This window comes from Homarus americanus, unplaced genomic scaffold (assembly GCF_018991925.1).
Source record: "Homarus americanus isolate GMGI-L3 unplaced genomic scaffold, GMGI_Hamer_2.0 scaffold11150, whole genome shotgun sequence".
Classification (NCBI taxonomy): Eukaryota; Metazoa; Arthropoda; class Malacostraca; order Decapoda; family Nephropidae; genus Homarus; species Homarus americanus.
This window is the reverse complement of record NW_024720555.1, coordinates 586,353-603,887: the sequence shown is the minus strand read 5'-3', so window position 1 is coordinate 603,887 and position 17,535 is coordinate 586,353. Positions and strand designations below refer to the sequence as shown.

Here is a 17,535-nt window from a genome sequence, read left to right as displayed (position 1 = left end):
ATCCCACGATCTTGCTCTTGTCTCAACCATGAACACTGACAATACTGTAGCTTTGTCTATATTTCTTTACTTTGTGTGAGGTCCTTCTGCTGTATGTGTTTCTCAGACCTATCTATTATCTTACTTCTCTCACAGTTTCACAACAAGGTGGCTAATGAGAGGGAAGTGTGGTGTACGACAAGTGTAGAAAGTAATAGGAAAAAGGTGCAACTACACACCTGTACCAATGCCACCAATGACATTTGGTTCTGTGGAGGATAGAGCAGCTCCAACCACTGAGCCTCCACCAGCACTCTGTGGTGCCATTGAGGGCAGAAACAAGCACCCAAAACCTTCGGCGCTCATATCAAACTCAATGAACGATGGATACACAAGGGTGCCAACTCTGTGAAGAAGTTATATGATACATAAGAAGAGACAGTGTACTATATCAATATGTTAATAACCTGAAACATATTAGACATACAGTAATAAATTAAGTTCTAGGTCAAAGTTAAGACAGCTGTAATGATGATGCAAAGACAATACAGAACTAACATCTACATTCCCTCCTAAACAACTTAGTCCTTATACATTCTATTATACCCTCAGAACTGTAGGAGTTTTTTATTAACTGTAAATAAAGCAACACTAAGAACCCTGAAAAACTCTCTAAAGTACAAATCCATTTCTACTAATAATTCATCATAACCAATAAGGCTAATTTCATTAAAACTTTCTTATAATACCAGACTTAGATATTCCGGTGATAGGTAAGATATCATGAGAAAGACAAGGGCAGAGTAGAGTAGCCAAGTAGACAGCATTTATTGCAAGGATGAGACAGCCCAAGAGAGAGAGAGAGTAATGACAGTCATGGTCAATGTAGAATCCCAAGCCAGTCAATACTAAGAGTCACTCACCTGAAGTCTCGGGGAGTTGTCATGGAGACGAGAGTTTTGATGCGGGTGAGAGGGACCGGACCATTGTAGGTGGAGTGACCAGCAGCAATGTATACATCATCCAGATTTAGGCAGTTCAGTGGGTTGCCGAGTCTTATGAATATTCTGGTCAAACAAAAAAGAGAAAAAAAAATACAATCAAATGTGAAGAAAAAAAATCAAATTCACTAAATCTCTTCCAATATGGACTCACTCAGCTCCAAGGTAGTGTGTATGAGTGAAAGAACTCCAACATCTGTTTTGTGGGATATATAGTCAGAGGATAACAAGAAGGACTAAGACAACAAACAGAAATAGTCTACAAAACACAGCTGCTTTTATCCTATGAGGTCAACCCCTTCCCTCCAAGGACAACACTTCCATTATTGTATTTGGCTAACATGAGATGATTTTATTGAGCACAGAGAAAGCCCATTATACAAGGGGTTGAGGATGCACTTTGTATACTGCATCTGTAAGTTCAAAACATGATTAAGTGAGTGTGGAATATTTCTAATTCTTTATATAAACCTTCTCTGGTATTTTATTCACTCATTTCTTTCTGGTTTGTGTACACTTTGTTCCATCGTATAAAACAGTGAAATGACTAGTTATTATAATGTGATTAACTGAAATATCTGTAAGTACCTGAGATCTCTAGGATGTATGGCCTGAGCTGCAAGTCTCTCGAAAATATACTGTAATGGTGGGTGAAGAGGATGCTTCTCATTTACTAGAGCTTTGGAACACCTGGATAGAAGGTCTCCAGCCAAACCAACCTCGCACATCAACTGTTGGTTACGCTCGGTTCTCACCAGACTCTGTCAACATGAAAAAACAAGTGTTAAATCAACAATACACGGTACAAAGAGGGAGATACCTAACAAAAAATTACCGATGATTACAAAATCTGATCTGAGGCAAAGAATGAAACAATAAAACTATTACATAACAACATTCATGAGACACTTCTTGACAATTTTAATTAACATATGCATTCATAGTTTTATCACCATATCCACCAGGAAGGCATTTTAAATAAAGTCTCTGCTGACCTTAATAAGATGAGCTGTATATAGCTGAAGAAGGCATGCCAGCTTGGGGCTAGTGGGATGCTGTATAGAAGGCAGGAGATGAAGTAGTGTGGTTATCACTCCTGCATGGACTATGACTGGTTCTGTGGGTGCTGGGCCTAAATTGAGTCCACCTACAGGTCGCTTGTTGCTTGGTGATATGTCCATCACCTTGTTCTGAACCACAAGAAAAGGTAGTAATGAAAATGTTATAATGTATTTGTAAATGAACAGGTCAAACATCTCAAGAATATATACTCTAGTGTTATACAAACTGAATCAATGTAGAGCAGTGGTTCCCAAACTTTTGACCAAACCCTCATGTCCCTCCAAATTTTTTTAATAAATTTAATCAACTTTCAATAATTTTATACCCTATACTGTACTTATATTTACATTGCTTTCAAGATCATTTAACTCGTATTATTTTATCCACGTATGTTGTGCATGTGGGGAAATTTGAAATATACAAAGAAAAAAGTTTTGTTCCAGAATTTTACTGAAAATTTCCAAATAGAGGAAAAAGAATGTCAATACATATGTTTTACCTCTGGCCAGTACCAACCTCCTTGTTTGGGGAACCACTGATGCACTGTAGAGGCTAACATTTAACTATGTACTGGTATATTGAATGTACAATGTGAGCAAGTGTGTGTATTTGTACTTGTCATCAGAGTTGTGTCATGTCATCTTGTACACTTATCTTGTGCCAAACACTCCATCACATCCTAACTCAAATAATTCATCATGTTGTCGTCTCCCCTGCCAGTCCCCTCAGTTCATATAAGTAAATAATATATAACATCTGCTTCAAACTTAAATTTTGTGTATCTGAATTTCCCTGCAGCTCAGTTTTATTAAGTGTGTTCTGGACAAGAAATAACTGTACTGTATGTGTCACTAATTAAGGACATCTCAAATACATTCTTGTTACTGTACACAAAGAAAGACGTGTGTGTATGGTAGAACTTTTCACGTGTCTTGTCATTAGTAAGAATACCTGTACAACACACACACACACTTCATCCGTGACCACTGAAGGGTCAAGACGTACTTGGCGCTCCTCTGGGAGCAGCCAGGTCAACTGTTAAGTTGGCCCATACCAACTCCATCCCCTGAACCCCTCCTCCCCACCGGAATATCAACAAGTTCTCGCCAGAAGTTACAAGTTCATTTAGGAAAGAATTGGAACCAGTGTTGAGCAGAGGTGAACAGTGGTGAACAGTGCTTAAGTCAGTGAGAACAACTCAACAGTAACAGCTGAGTCGTACCCAAGTTAACCTTCACACAGTGAGGTCCCAGGTACCCAATGACCCAACAACAACCAGCGATGTGTTAATCCGTCTACGACAGGAAGGCCTGGGACCACACCTCACTCATATAACACCATCTGTGAGGGAATTACTTCACCACGTCAGGCCCCTCATAACACCGTCTGTGAGGGAATTACTACACCACGTGAGGTTCCTCATAACACATCTGTGAGGGAACTACTACACCACGTGAGGTCCCTCCTAACACCATCTGGTGTACTGTACTGTGTGTTAAGCTGGTTTGAGGTGGAAAATTTCTGTTTCCTGGAAAAGATTAATATATTCAGACAATTCCCATACATTATAACTAAATTTTTTAACCCTTTTCCATCAAATGTTGTACATTAGGATTTTATTCAGCTTAGGGCAAGGATTAAAACAAAACCAATCACACATGTTAATTTTGAAAGGTGAGGAGCAGTGAGGTAAAGTTAGGTTACTTAAGCAAACTCACATCCTTCCCAGACATCCCAATATCAGGAGGGGTGAAGGTGGGTACTGCAGCTTTATCAAAGGCATCAAGGGCCATGTGGTACATCAACTGCAGGATCTGTACCACCCGCACTAGTGACACCGGGATCTCTGGAGGAGGTCTGGAAATGGGAGAACATGAGATGTGACAAAGCTGGTCTACCATAACTGATAGATGATTACATGAAGAAGACAAACTTTTATACATTATGTAATTATATACTCTACTGGGATGCACAGGACATGCCTATCTTTATTTATTTGGCCAGAACAAGAGCAAACACACATGCACACACAAACTCTTTCCATATGTTCACAGCCACTGCCAACTTTCACCTAGATACAGTATAACTGTACTCAACCAAAATGTAACCTTTCACCTTAACTGCAAATGACACAACCAAGGTTTATCGTATACAGAACAACAGCCAACACAAACCATTAAAATTCCTTGATCTCATTTAGTGTGAAAATCCTAAACTTGACCTCTATCACAAAGTTCCACCCTTAACTAGATTACAATGAAGCAAACTCCTCCTTGTAGTGTTGTAATGTTTCTCTGTTACCTCCTAGAAGACTTTTCCCACTAGAATAAAAAATGGCTAGAACCAAGAAGAAACACAGACCCATTTTCTCTCATACATTCCTTCTTATAACTGTACCAAATGTGTTCTTATGAAGTATTCCCATTCTACAAGGCTCTCAATATTGACCAGGCTTACACCAGTCCTGTACAGTACACAACTTATCATCATCCCAAGAGGAAAATAATAAACTCAAAATGATGATCCATAATACCAAGATACTGTGCACCCAAGTGGCTTTATGCTAACCCTAAGGTAGTATAAATGGTGGGGATGTGTAGATGTTAACAATATTGTATGTATATTATGTATGCTGTATGTATATTATATATGCTGTATGTATATTATGTATGTCCATTTATATACATTATTTATTCAGCCTAGCTTGCAGCGTGTGGCAATGTATTTACCATGTCCCACACGCTTAATTAATGTGCCTGGCGACATATGGAAGCTGCTAATGTATCACTTGCCACATGTCGCCTGAAAGGCTAGTTGACCCCCCAGACAGAGTAAGGAGAGCTGTTTCGCTTGTGTATCTCTGTTTGTCCAGTAAATAGAACCTACGAAAACTCTACAGGTGTTTGTGTTCGCTCCTGTAGATATAACTTGGTACCCAGAACATATACAAATATCATCTTACATGTATTCCAAAATCGGTGTAGTGAATATGGTGTGGAAGGTGTTGAGGTCCACTCCGACTGTTGTGTGAGATGTGGTGGCTGTGTCAGTCTCCCTGTTGGTGCAGATGGACAGGTCCAGGGTATCTTCGGTAGGGTCCTGGATGTGGGTCTCTGTCATGAAGCAGCCAAGAAGCCGCAGGGTATCACAGAAGCTAGTGTAGCAGATCTGGTTTGGGAAAAAGTATAATAACTTTCATTTGTGGCTATATTAAAACTCCTATTCATATTTTATCAATCTAACTATCTTCATCATCATCATCTTTCATCCTCAGGTGAATGAATAACCAGCATGGCCCAAAAGCACATAACATTTTATTAAAATACAGTATCTCTGAAAACATAAACAAAAGAATACAAGTAATGTTGGTACCATCTACTTCTAGACTAATTTTTCCTCTACTTCTATATTAACTACTCTCTTCTATAGCGACTACTTCTATACTCCCACGTACCATCTACAGATGCTCACCTCCTGATGGAAGAACTTGGCATTAGCTGGCTCGCATCTCATGGCCATAGTGAGTGTGTTGAAGACGTTTAGCAGGAGTGTAAGGATGTGCCGTGATGGGACTGTGCTCCACGCTGGGGGTATGACGTCTCCCAGGCTTCCCTCCAGGCTCACCAGGGCGCTCATCACGTACACGAAGCCCCCAACTTTGCGGAAAACAGTTCTTGTCCGGTGAGATTCCTTTAAGCAGACTAGAAGGGACTGAAAAATAAATACAAAAGTTACATTACATACAAGTCTGCTGCAGTAAAATTTTGCAATTATTTATCTCTTTATCATAACTATTAAACTTCTATATAGTGGATGAAGAAATAGGAAAAGTTAAATGAACAAGTATCGCTCAACAACACACATCCTCCACCGTGTCACAAAGCTCATTAATGCCTTCCATTTTATAAATTTATCGGTATGCTAAGTTTCATGACCAAAACCCTTTAGTGACCTTTATGGTGAGTAAGACCGGGTGGTAAGAGAGAGTTGAGGAGAGAGAGAGAGAAGTCTCCTACAGTCCCCTGCTGGTTTCACAGGTGACATCAATAATAGATAGAAAGATTAAAGAAACCTAAACCCCTGGGCAAGAAAGGCTGATGGTTAGTTACCTTGAGAATATCAATCTTGAGCTGCAACTCTGTGGGAGGGGCTGAGTGGAGGAGACCCAGCAATGACCCCATGTCATCATCAGCCAGGATCAGCTGCTGCATTACACCTGTATGAGAGAGAAACATTTTCACTTATACATTAAAATAAACACAAAGGTGCAGAACAGTTGCTATAATACAGTAAGTATTACGTTAAAGATTTTGTTTGTATTTCCTAGCTTAACCTACCCTACCCTCCTTTGTTTTTTTTAATGTTTGAAACAGCAAATATACAACCATTATTCCCCTTCCCTGATATAATACCCAGCACAACCTCATACACCAAGGCACAATGTACGAAGAACATGTACTAAGAAGCCTCATGTTTACTATAACAAAAGAGTCGTTACTCAAAGCTTAAACTCAGGACACCCAAGATAGGTACTCTTGCCACATTACCACAAGTATCCTATGGTAGTGCCATTATCATCATTATCATTACAATCCTGAGTAAAATTGAATTAACTTTAAAACAAATATAAAAATTCTCTCTTAAATGCACAATTCAATTAACAGTTAACTTGCCTAAAGCCTGAAGGCGACATTCTAGGTGAGGAACAAGAGCAACAGCACACTTGGCCCCTCCTGACTCTCTAAAGACAGCAGCATTTTGACTATTTGAAGAGAGGAGGTGTGTGAGTGCTTCCATAACTAGGAAACCCAACTTCTCCTCCATGCTGGTGCCTTCCTCTATAATAAGAAAATAGAACTTGTTACTGGCATCCTACCTAAGAATATTCTGTAATTAATGTATCTTCAAGCAAAAAAAAAAATCACATTATGCTGTATAAATTCAAACTGAATAGGATAATAAAAATAAAGAAATCTGTACCGGCATATGACCACCTTGAAAGACCTCTTCACTAAAGTAATTTTTTTAGTTGCTTTGTTTATTTGGTGTCATTTGTCTTGATATACATAATGATTAGTGAAAGGAGAAGAAGTAGTAGTGAATGTGTTCTCTGGAAGTGTGGATTTGTTCGTAACTTCGATGGCAAATACTCTAGTTCAAATTCTTTTCCACTCATATCTTGAAAGTTAATGTTTTCAAGCAGTTACACATATTAAATTTGGCATTAAAGTGAACCAGAACTGGGGGTATCCTTAACAGTTATATCTGGATTTATTTGAGATATACAGTATCAATATCAATCAAATATTATGTATGAGCCAATGAGCTGCAAGGGGGGCGGGGCTTGTACCGTCAGCTAAAAAGATTGACCATAGAGCAGGAAGAGCCTCAATACAGCACTAACCTTTCTTAAGTGATTCTTCATTGGACTGTACTTTAAGCAGTTCATGATATCTTGTGAGACAAGTGACGAACACCTCCAGCATACCCACTTCACGGTATACATCCTTGAAGACTGTATTATGCCTGTCACCAAATTTATATAACATGTTTAAATTGAAGGAAGTTGTGGTGGTACAGTAATTAAGGAATTACAATACTGTATACAGTATAGGAATTATCTATTTGTTTATGTTAAACACCCATTGAGGGGATATTTTCACTTCTTAACTACTTCTGTAAGTTTACAAGTACAGTAATGGGATTTTATCAAACTATTGCCTGTGTATATTAACTGAAGTACCTTTAATCCCTTCACTATGGGGACACCACTTTTAATATTCTATTTGGTTAATGCCAGATAATTTTATTCAGCACAGCAGGGAGGCCATCCACAAGGGTTTAAAAGCAGTACAAGTAATATTCAGTATAGTATATGCTATTCTCTATGGTAGTTATGTCAGAAAATGTTAAGTGCGCCAAAACATAAGCAGAGAAAAATCTTACTTGAGAATGGTGAGCAGTGTGTTGATGCAAATGATAGAGCAGGAGAGAGTGTGTTGAGCTTTTAGTAGAATGGAGAGTGAGATGAGTTCTTTACAGGGGACAAACTTCAGCTGGAACACAACAAACTCCAGCAGCTGGAAGTACTTCTCCTGAAACATACAAGAAATAACATGATGTATCTTTAATATGTATTATACATTTGTAGTAATGTAACAGTTAATTTTACTGTTTTTAGTGATGCAATATTATGATTAAAGTTGTTGAAATGCAGAGTAGCGGAGGGGAGGAAACAGCTAAGTATATAGAGAAAATGTACGAAGAGGGGGAGACAACTGTATCCAAGGCAAAGATGGGAGCATATAGTACAAGGCAATATTGAATTGACATTGCATACAGTATTACCCCACTTTACACGTTTTTTTTTACGCGTTTCCACGTTTACGCGGTACCCAGGTGTAATTAATTTTCTATATCATTGTCTTCATCTCTCTCTCTCTCTCTCTCTCTCTCTCTCTCTCTCTCTCTCTCTAGCCACAGGTGACAATACTGACTGGTATAATGTATAACGCTGGTGCTATGACCCAGAAATGAATATGAATACTTTACGGCCAAACACTACTTACTCTATTTATGAATATTCTACTTCCATCTACCCATATATTCAATGCTTTTATAACTACTACTGTATTAATAAAATGAACACTTTCACCCACTTGTATTTCTTTTGGCTTGGAGTGAATCTTCTCGGCAAAAGTGGATAGCGTGTGCTGGGGCTCGAGGATGAAGTAGTTGGCAGAGTCTGAGTGATACACGGCTGATATGGCGTCCAGAACCACTGAGCAGAGGTTGGATGTTGTACCTCTGAGGAACACTGACTGAAGGACGTTGAAGGCCTGTACATTTCTCACACTGGTGCCTGTTGAGACATGATGCAAGTTTACTTTGACTTACACAGTACTTTTCTCAGTTTACTTATTAAAGATCAGTTATAAATTAGTTTACATACTTTGACCTACACAAAATTTTAACAGTATCAGTTATCATTCATAGAGATTACTTTAGATTTCACTTCAACAAACAATAGTTCTATAAAAGGATGAAAAACTATTTCTCCTATACATACACTGTCTAACAATGAACAATTTCTAACAAGGGCTTTTGAAGATGCAGATTCAGGTTCCAGGTTAAATGGGCATAATTTCTCATAGGCCTCAACCTGCCTTACTTAAACTGGCGTCCATTATGCCTTGGCTCTAATACTAATGTCAACCTTCCATAACTATCAGAATTACAGACTAAATAGAACTTAGCCTCAATTCTAACGGTTATGCAACAGTTAGGTGGTTAAGTTAGGTTAGGCCTTACTAGGGCCAGTCACCCAGATTGGATATTTAAAGCATATTTGTCATAGAATTACAAGTCCTCACCTCTCCCAGATGGAACAGGCAACGAGAACCCTTGTAAGTGGAACAGGGAGCCAATTGATGCAGAAGACGGCTTTAACTCTATGTAGCCGCAATAGGACAGGGATGAGACGAGTAAGACAAGATTCCTCAGGGCCTCACGGCTTTCATCAGATGTGTCGGCCTCCAGTCTAATGTGCGTAAGAGACAGTGATTTGATCCTGTCTATTCACTCTAGATTTTATGACAGAATTTTTAGATAATGGTATTTTTTGATAAATTTATTAGCACATTACAAAAGATTGTCAATAATTTCATGGCGTATTCCTGAAAAAATTTTGATGACCGACATGTTTACAGTCGTGTGGTGCCGTAAACTTTAAGGTGCATATGTGATAATATTAAGATACTTTTTGTAATCTATACACAACATAATACAATACTCTAAAGAAAAATAACAATACTTAGAACAGACCTGAGTAGAAACTCTGCAAGAAAAGCATAACCCTGAGAAGATCTGAAGTCATCGAGGAGAGTCTGAGACACTTCTGAGGAGTCCTTGAGGAAACAGAACACGGTCACAAACATCTCAACGATCTCGAGAGGGGAGAGGTCTTGTCCTCGCTCCATGTTCTCCACACACAGACCCACACAGCCCTTATCTGAAAACACACAATATAAGTTTAGTAGCTTTCAGTAAATCCACTCATGGAAACTAGAAACAAGCTGATGAGGAGATATTATATTCAGTCAATAAAAGGATGCCATTTAGAGTCTGGCTAATGTCAGATGATTTTATTCAGCAGAGGGGCCCCCATACACAAGGGGTTAATATTTTCTGACAATAATGGGAATGTAAGCACTGATAAAAGTAATTGAGCGGACATCCTGGAAGGGAGGATAACATTAATGAGGCGCTGGTCTACACTCTCATCACGAGGACAACAATATAACTCACTGTGAATATAGCTGACGACGGGTTGAGAGAGTCCGTGTCTGGAGAGCGTCATCAGCACCTCTGCGGCGCTCTTCCTCCAGAGGGCATTGTGTTGGGGGCACCAAGTCGTGATGGCCGAGAACAGCAGAGTCAGATCATCCTTACGTGCTAACTCCTCCGCTGGGGCAGTGTGGGAGCACAGCCTCACCAACAACTGAAATACAGTAATACACTAGTAAAGCACTGTACTGTACCAGAGAAAGCACCGACAGAACACAAACATGAAGTAACTTTGAGGCACCGTATGATCCTCACACACAGGGATGGAACAGGTTATTGACTGACATTTTCACTTTTACTTACAAAGATCGTTAACACAATCTTCAAGTATAATAAACTTACTTCATTGTTTACTTATAAATTTGGGTGACTGAAAATGTTATGCCAAGAAACAGGGCAATTTTGACCTATAGTATTATATTTTTTAATAACGGACAAAATTACCTTGACACTCTTGACATCTGTTGAAAAATCAGATTAATCATTATTTGAATTCCATTTATGGTAATATGAAGAAAATATCACAGAAACAAGTGTGATGAAAGGACCATTACACCAAGAAGGTCAGCAAAATATGGTACGAGAAAATATTTACAGCAGTGACAAAACTTTAATTAACTTCTATACCTGTGACACGAAAAGTAACTTCTACACCTATGACAAAGCTTTAAGTACAGTAACTCCTACACACCTGCACAAACACCTTCTGCAGTAAAATCCTTCTCTCACTGGCAGAGAATTCAGTAGAGTCGTTGTCTGCCTGTAGGGTGGTCACATCGGTGGAGGGGCTCTCATACTCAGGCAGATCAAAGAAGAGGTATAAGCACTTGACTAGTGTTGATGGTAGGGAGGCAGCTGTCATTACCTACAGAAAATACATAAAATAAATAAACTGTTACCCAAACTGCTATACACTTTTTAGAAAATTTCAATATTGTGAAGTGATGAGAGTTTTTACAAATTAATATACTGTACTGTCTCTTTGTAATGAGTACCGGTTCAGTATATCTAAAGTGAGGATTATTCTGACTGGATTTACTGATTGCCAACATAGTCCATCAATTATCCGATCAATATTTATCTTTATCAAATGATATGAAATTAGAAACTCAAACAATCAGGTAAATTTACATGTGATACCTATGTGTGTGTGTGTGTACACAAACACATGATCACTCTAACCAAAAGCAAATCAATTACTGTAGTTATCAGCAGCAGTTCCTGTTCAATTTTGTAAACTATGTAATCTTGCATAAGTTTTTTTTTTGCAAGTTAAGGATAAGAGAAATGTGTACATAAGCATTCATAATTAATACTTTCTATACTTTTATATGCAAACTTCTATTTTTGTGTATTGCTGTCTTGATCTTGGAGTCTGCTTCTCTTAACCCCTTCATCCACTTTCAGTATTTTATTGGGCTAACTCCAGACAATTTTATTCAGCACAGAGAGGATCCCATAAATAAGGGGTTAATACACCCAAGCATAGGAAAGACAACAAACAGATAGAGAAAAATTATGAAATTAACTTTTGATCCCAAGATGACCCACCAGACAAGTTAGGTTAATGTGAGGCAATAAGCCAATTAAAACAACTAAGAACAAATAAACAAAAATTCAGCAGTGATTACCTCAATCAACTGTGGAGGTCCAGCAGCCAGGAGGTTGAGGGCAGTAAGCAGCATCCAGCCGTTACTACTCTCCTCACAGCTGTCAATCTCGAGAAACCTCACAATGGCACAGGAAGCAGCTTCTGTTGACTGGTTCGAGGCCCGACGTCTGATCTCCGTCACCATCAGTTTACTGAAAGTATTACATACGTCTGATGTAAATACTAGCAATGATAACTGACTCGGTGTTTGTTTCATGTTATCCTCCAAAGACATAACATGATGACTAAATTTTTTGTGATTCCTTATAATTTATACTAAACTGTAAACAAAATGAAAAGATCTATCATTTTGACTCCATTATCAGTCCAGACTTAACTTATTCTCAGTAACCCAAACTGTTCCAACGAGCAATATACTGTACAGGGTACGTACACTGATGCAGACATGAACACTTAAGTGACTCACCTAACATGCTGTGTAAAGATTAAAACATCACCAAATTTTTCCTGAAGATCTGAAGTTGGGCTGGAACCAAACACCTGAAAATAAGTGAAAGTTATTACCAGAGATGAAAGAAATATTTTTCCTTCATCTAGTAATTATGCTGACTGATTTCTCCTTTAGTTTTCAATCAGTCAAGAAGACTCTCCAGTAACATTTTATATCATTACTAATATATAATAAATGACTAAGGACAACTATAAATGAGGAACTAATGTTGACATGAGGCCTCAGTGAAGACTCAGCACCACAAAGCCTGTAATAAAGGAAACAATTACCCTGACTCATCTGACATCAGTCTGACTTTCATCCTTTATCAAAGTTATCAATAAAAAATGTCGCTATTTTCTTTAACTCATCTGTTCGGAGTCCAGATAAAACCTAACCTAACATCTTCTTATCTTTCTACCTAACATATCCTAAATGAGGGAATGATTCTGTAATTCTATGAGCAGTTTATTGAGGTGTTCTAGCGAAGTCCCCAAACAACATTCTAATACATCAGTCAGGGTTGAGGTGTTACCCCATATACAGTCTTTCCTCGACTTACGAAGGGGTTCCGTCCCTACGACCATGTCGTAAGTTGAAAAGGCAAAAAAATAATATATATAAATTCTAAAATGGGTGTCTCTTTTTTTTTCTCAGCACCACGAGAACTCTCACTTTTACGCTTGCCAGCCATTTTAAAGGGAATTACATACAAAAATTTTGTCAGTACACAGCGCGATCACTAACGTCGGTACTAGAAAATACATAATTTGAAAAATATTTTATATGACCACGGCGGTCGTATGTCCGGGTTGTCATAAGTCGAGCAGTACCTGTATAGATATGCCAACTACTCTTCCCTGCTCATAACACCAATACTCTCTAATGAAGATAATTCAGTTCAACTATTGTCCCACAGAGGCAAGAGGTCTTATGAGAGCCTTGTCTTCTCAATCATTAAACATATATCAAAGCTCTTACAAGAAACACACAAAACTCTTCATTGGCCTTACCTTGCAGAACAATGGAAGCATGTTGTAAAGTTTGTCTTCTTTTTCGGGCTCGGAGAGTGGGTGGGGAGGGTACGAGTACTCACTGAACAGTTTCTTGAGGTGCATCAGTCCCAGGGCGAGGTGTTGCTGGGCCGCCTGAGAGTTGACGGTGTCCATATTCTCCATGACGCCCCCGACCCGTGACCCCGATCCCCACCACTTGCGCATGATGTTCATCTTCTCCTTGAAAAAAAAGGAAGAGAAATTTTTGAATAGGAATTGGAAGGAAACATCTTCAAAACCTCTACCTCATAGGTTACTTGTACAGTGATAATAAAATATAAAATGTAATGAGTTAAGGCAATAAAATTTCTTCTGGTACAATATGAGGAAATTAAATTCCTTTATAGATTTCAAAACTGACTTTCATGCACTTAATTTCTCTGTATTTTCAAGAAAAATAAGTATATACAGTAATCTCTCCATTAGCCAGAATACAGGTAAGTGGTACAAAGTGGCTCCAGTTGAGAGAGATTTTCGGGTATAGAGACAAATTTTCTTGTCCCCGTAAAAAATAGCACATCCCGGAATTTTTAAAAACTTAGTGAATGTTTCCATAAATTTACAACATACTGAAAATAAAAAATATATATTACTGTACAGTATAGACTACACTGCAACCATCACCAGATGTTGTTGTCTTGAACTAGTGATGCAGGCAGGCCAAATGGTGATATGATAAGAGGATGGCCTGCCTTTGTCCTGTACTACCATCTACTGTATCAAGTGTTGCTGTCACTCTCCTCTCCCTCCATGATAGAGGGATTTTACGTATAATGTACATACACCCTCTACACCTTAGCCTACAGCAGGCATACCGGGTACACTGTCCACTCTGCTATGTACAGTACTGAACATACAGTATTCTCACACTTAATGAATATACAGTACAGTACATTATACATAACTGTTATCACTTCTTATGTCTTAACACTGATTTAATGGTATTCTTGGCTGATTATTATGCAAAAAGAGCAGTGAGTGTGTGAACAAGCTGGTACAATGGCAGCAGACAATGAACTAAGAGTCTTATGATGTTAGAGTTTGAGGAGATAAGCTAATGGGGACATTACTGGAGTGTATTTGGAAAATCAAGCAGTAATAAGAACTGAAAGTTTGTACAAATAGTTTCTTTACTGATTAAAGTCTATTAAGAAGTTGTAGACTTTATAGTACAGTATACTAGCAATGTCTACGGACTGAGGACCAGTGCGAATTATCGGTACAGTACTGCTCCTTCTAATAAAAAACACCCCTATAGAAGCCTCTGCCATGTATAAGCTGTCACTGGGTACAGAGGGATGAAAAGAAAAACAGTGGTGTACTCTCCTGACAACAAGATGTACTCTACTCTACTGGCACAAGACAAAGTATTCTGTTAACACCAAATTCTGCTGAACTCTAACCCATTATAGTACCTCCTTCTTTCCTCACACAGCCAAACTGTGGATTACTCTGCCTTCTTCTGTGTTTCCATAATTATACAATCTGTCTCACTTTAAAAAGCTGGTTTTCCAGCATCTTCGTGGTGTACATTAACACAGTATAGTCTCAATTTACGCGGATTTGGTTTACGCGTTTGGTCATTTAAGCGGCATCTTGCCAGAACGACAATTTTTATTTACACTCAATATAGGTGTTGGCAACTAATAAATATTTACCCACATTTCTTCTCTAATTGAGTTCATAATCAAGTTAAAATACAATGAGGCTAAAAGAGACATAAATTAATAATATTAATAACATTACTGTACCTATTGATAAAACACCTTTCAACAATTATTTACACTTAATATACACAAACATATAGATAATATACTATATAATAAGAAATAATTAATACACAAGAGTATTCTATCACACCAAATTTTCCTAAAACGTCATTATAACGCAGTAATAAAAATGAAACAAATCCTAGATATATAATACACAATAAATCACTATCGTCCTTATTACTGCAATCATTAAATATAAAACAACTTTAAATTACACTTTATAATTACTTAACACACAAGACCACCAATTACCCTTAACATAATTCACCCATAATTAAAATTCACCTGACATTTCATACACATTAAAACATACATCATTATCCTTAATATTAAAAAGCCATTTAATAATAAACAAATTTAAATAACGTTTAAAACCCACAAGACAATCAGCTGTTCCCTCCCGTCAGTCAGTCGATCATCACTACGCCCACATCAATAAACTCCCCGCCATTAAACCCTCTCAATGACCATTAAACCACCTCATCTTTCACTAAACTATATCACACCACATTCCTTACCTTATTGTTTAAACATGAGTCGGTGAATATAGTGGTGGGTGGGATATATTACATGGTATAATGGTTATAAAGGGCGTCGACTGAGGCTACTACGATGGTCTTCATGTTTGTTGTGGTGAGCGAGTTGACTTGCGCCGAGGAGGACAAGTGAGCCTAGACCTGCGGGTACTTCTCTCTCTATATATCTCTCTTATATACTCTAATCTATTGTGTGATCTTTATTATGTTTAAAATTTTTATATCTTAAACATCATTCGCTATATATGAGTGGTCTATGAACCTCTGTTGTGTGATTTAAGCTGTGTTTCATATGATAGGTTTATATACATGTCTTTATTTTCTTCTTATATATTGCTTCAATTCACCATATTATGCTAATAAGTCTCTATTACTGAGCATATATTAACTCTTATTAGAAGTCTCGTAGTATATAGATAGTATAAGGTTTCCTAGACGAGTAGAAAGGTACCGAATTTTCCTTCTTGATATCGACGCGTATAATACCGAGTTTATTGTATGTATGTTGCGGTTTATCACATTTAATTTAATATCAAACACTTAATATATATTCGATATATCTCTATTGAATGTTTTAGTTTTACAAGTCCCGTTTACTAAACTTCAGGTAAAGGTTATTGACCCTTACTAAAAGCTACATTCTCAATACCGTTAGAAGATATATGATATTCCCTCTCGGGTTACACATTTCATTACCACAGTTGAGAACATTCCTTTCCACTGCTTTTCTGCACTATGTATGTATTTTTCTGTTATCGTAGCAATTCTCCAGCTATATAAATTATGAGTTTAGAAGGTAAATATAATAATTAGTCTGATTTTCCATATGCTTCAACCTTTCTGTTTACGTCTCATAATCTTCTCATAATCTATAATTACTAAATAAATATTAGATTTATATCTTAAATATCTTGTGTCCACGCTTATATAATACAGTACTGTATATTGTTCCTCTCAATACCCACAAATGTCACCTTTTCCCGATATAGGTGATAGCTTATTGCACAATATGTAGGCCTCTATGTAATATTACTATATTTTTACACCATTTTTTTTACAGTTTAAATGTTTCCAGTTCTCTGCTTCAAAGGGAAATCTGAATTAAAATATAAAAAAGAAAAAGCTTTGTACTTCAACTCTTAGAAGTTCTGTAGTAAGCTCCTGTTGCAATGAATACCATGAAGAGATCAGAACAGGATTTAGTCTTTCCTTAGCACGAGAATTTTAGAATTAAATTTAAAACCTTTCTCTCATAATATCAAGTGGAGTAGAAGTACTTTAATAAAGAGCACAGAAAATCCTACGAGTTTGGCAGAGTAAAGTATTTAACCTATCAAACCTCTGAGACTCCAGATCCGAATAAGGGTAAAATAATAACTCACACAAGGGAATTATAACGAAAAATAAAATTCATACTGTTATAATATCAAATAAAGTAGAAATAATATAACATGACAAGAAATCGTACAGCGACCATGAAAAAAAGTCTTCACAGAAAATGGACAAGTTCTCCAATTTCACCAGAGAAAACGTACATGTCTTCCCTATATCAGGCACCAGCTGTAGGTCAGGCAGCACTCGCTAAATATATTCACTGTTTTCTGTCTACTCTCTCGAAACTACAAGGGCCAGATTCTATTATTAATATGCACTGAATTTTATACAATACTCAGATACACAAT

At 37.5% G+C, this 17,535-nt stretch overlaps 1 protein-coding gene across 2 annotated transcripts in view; it reads right to left on the bottom strand.

The window, feature by feature from the left end:
- The window catches only part of LOC121860573 (WD repeat and FYVE domain-containing protein 3-like), a 67,671-nt gene extending 51,697 nt beyond the window's left edge, over positions 1–15,974 (bottom strand). For both annotated transcript variants that reach the window (XM_042357742.1, XM_042357743.1), the window contains exons 1-20: positions 15,836–15,974; positions 13,504–13,725; positions 12,467–12,540; positions 12,020–12,191; positions 11,080–11,253; positions 10,350–10,542; positions 9,867–10,053; positions 9,416–9,582; positions 8,702–8,904; positions 7,989–8,137; positions 7,447–7,568; positions 6,716–6,880; positions 6,152–6,258; positions 5,514–5,753; positions 5,005–5,210; positions 3,761–3,899; positions 1,976–2,170; positions 1,569–1,741; positions 903–1,046; positions 219–385 (exon numbers count right to left, since the gene is read on the bottom strand). In XM_042357742.1, coding sequence (XP_042213676.1) covers positions 219–385; positions 903–1,046; positions 1,569–1,741; positions 1,976–2,170; positions 3,761–3,899; positions 5,005–5,210; positions 5,514–5,753; positions 6,152–6,258; positions 6,716–6,880; positions 7,447–7,568; positions 7,989–8,137; positions 8,702–8,904; positions 9,416–9,582; positions 9,867–10,053; positions 10,350–10,542; positions 11,080–11,253; positions 12,020–12,191; positions 12,467–12,540; positions 13,504–13,719 — 3,193 coding nt within the window. In that variant the 5' untranslated portion in view covers positions 13,720–13,725; positions 15,836–15,974. The remainder of the gene's footprint in view (positions 1–218; positions 386–902; positions 1,047–1,568; positions 1,742–1,975; positions 2,171–3,760; positions 3,900–5,004; positions 5,211–5,513; positions 5,754–6,151; positions 6,259–6,715; positions 6,881–7,446; positions 7,569–7,988; positions 8,138–8,701; positions 8,905–9,415; positions 9,583–9,866; positions 10,054–10,349; positions 10,543–11,079; positions 11,254–12,019; positions 12,192–12,466; positions 12,541–13,503; positions 13,726–15,835) is intronic.
- Between the last annotated feature and the right edge of the window lie 1,561 nt (positions 15,975–17,535).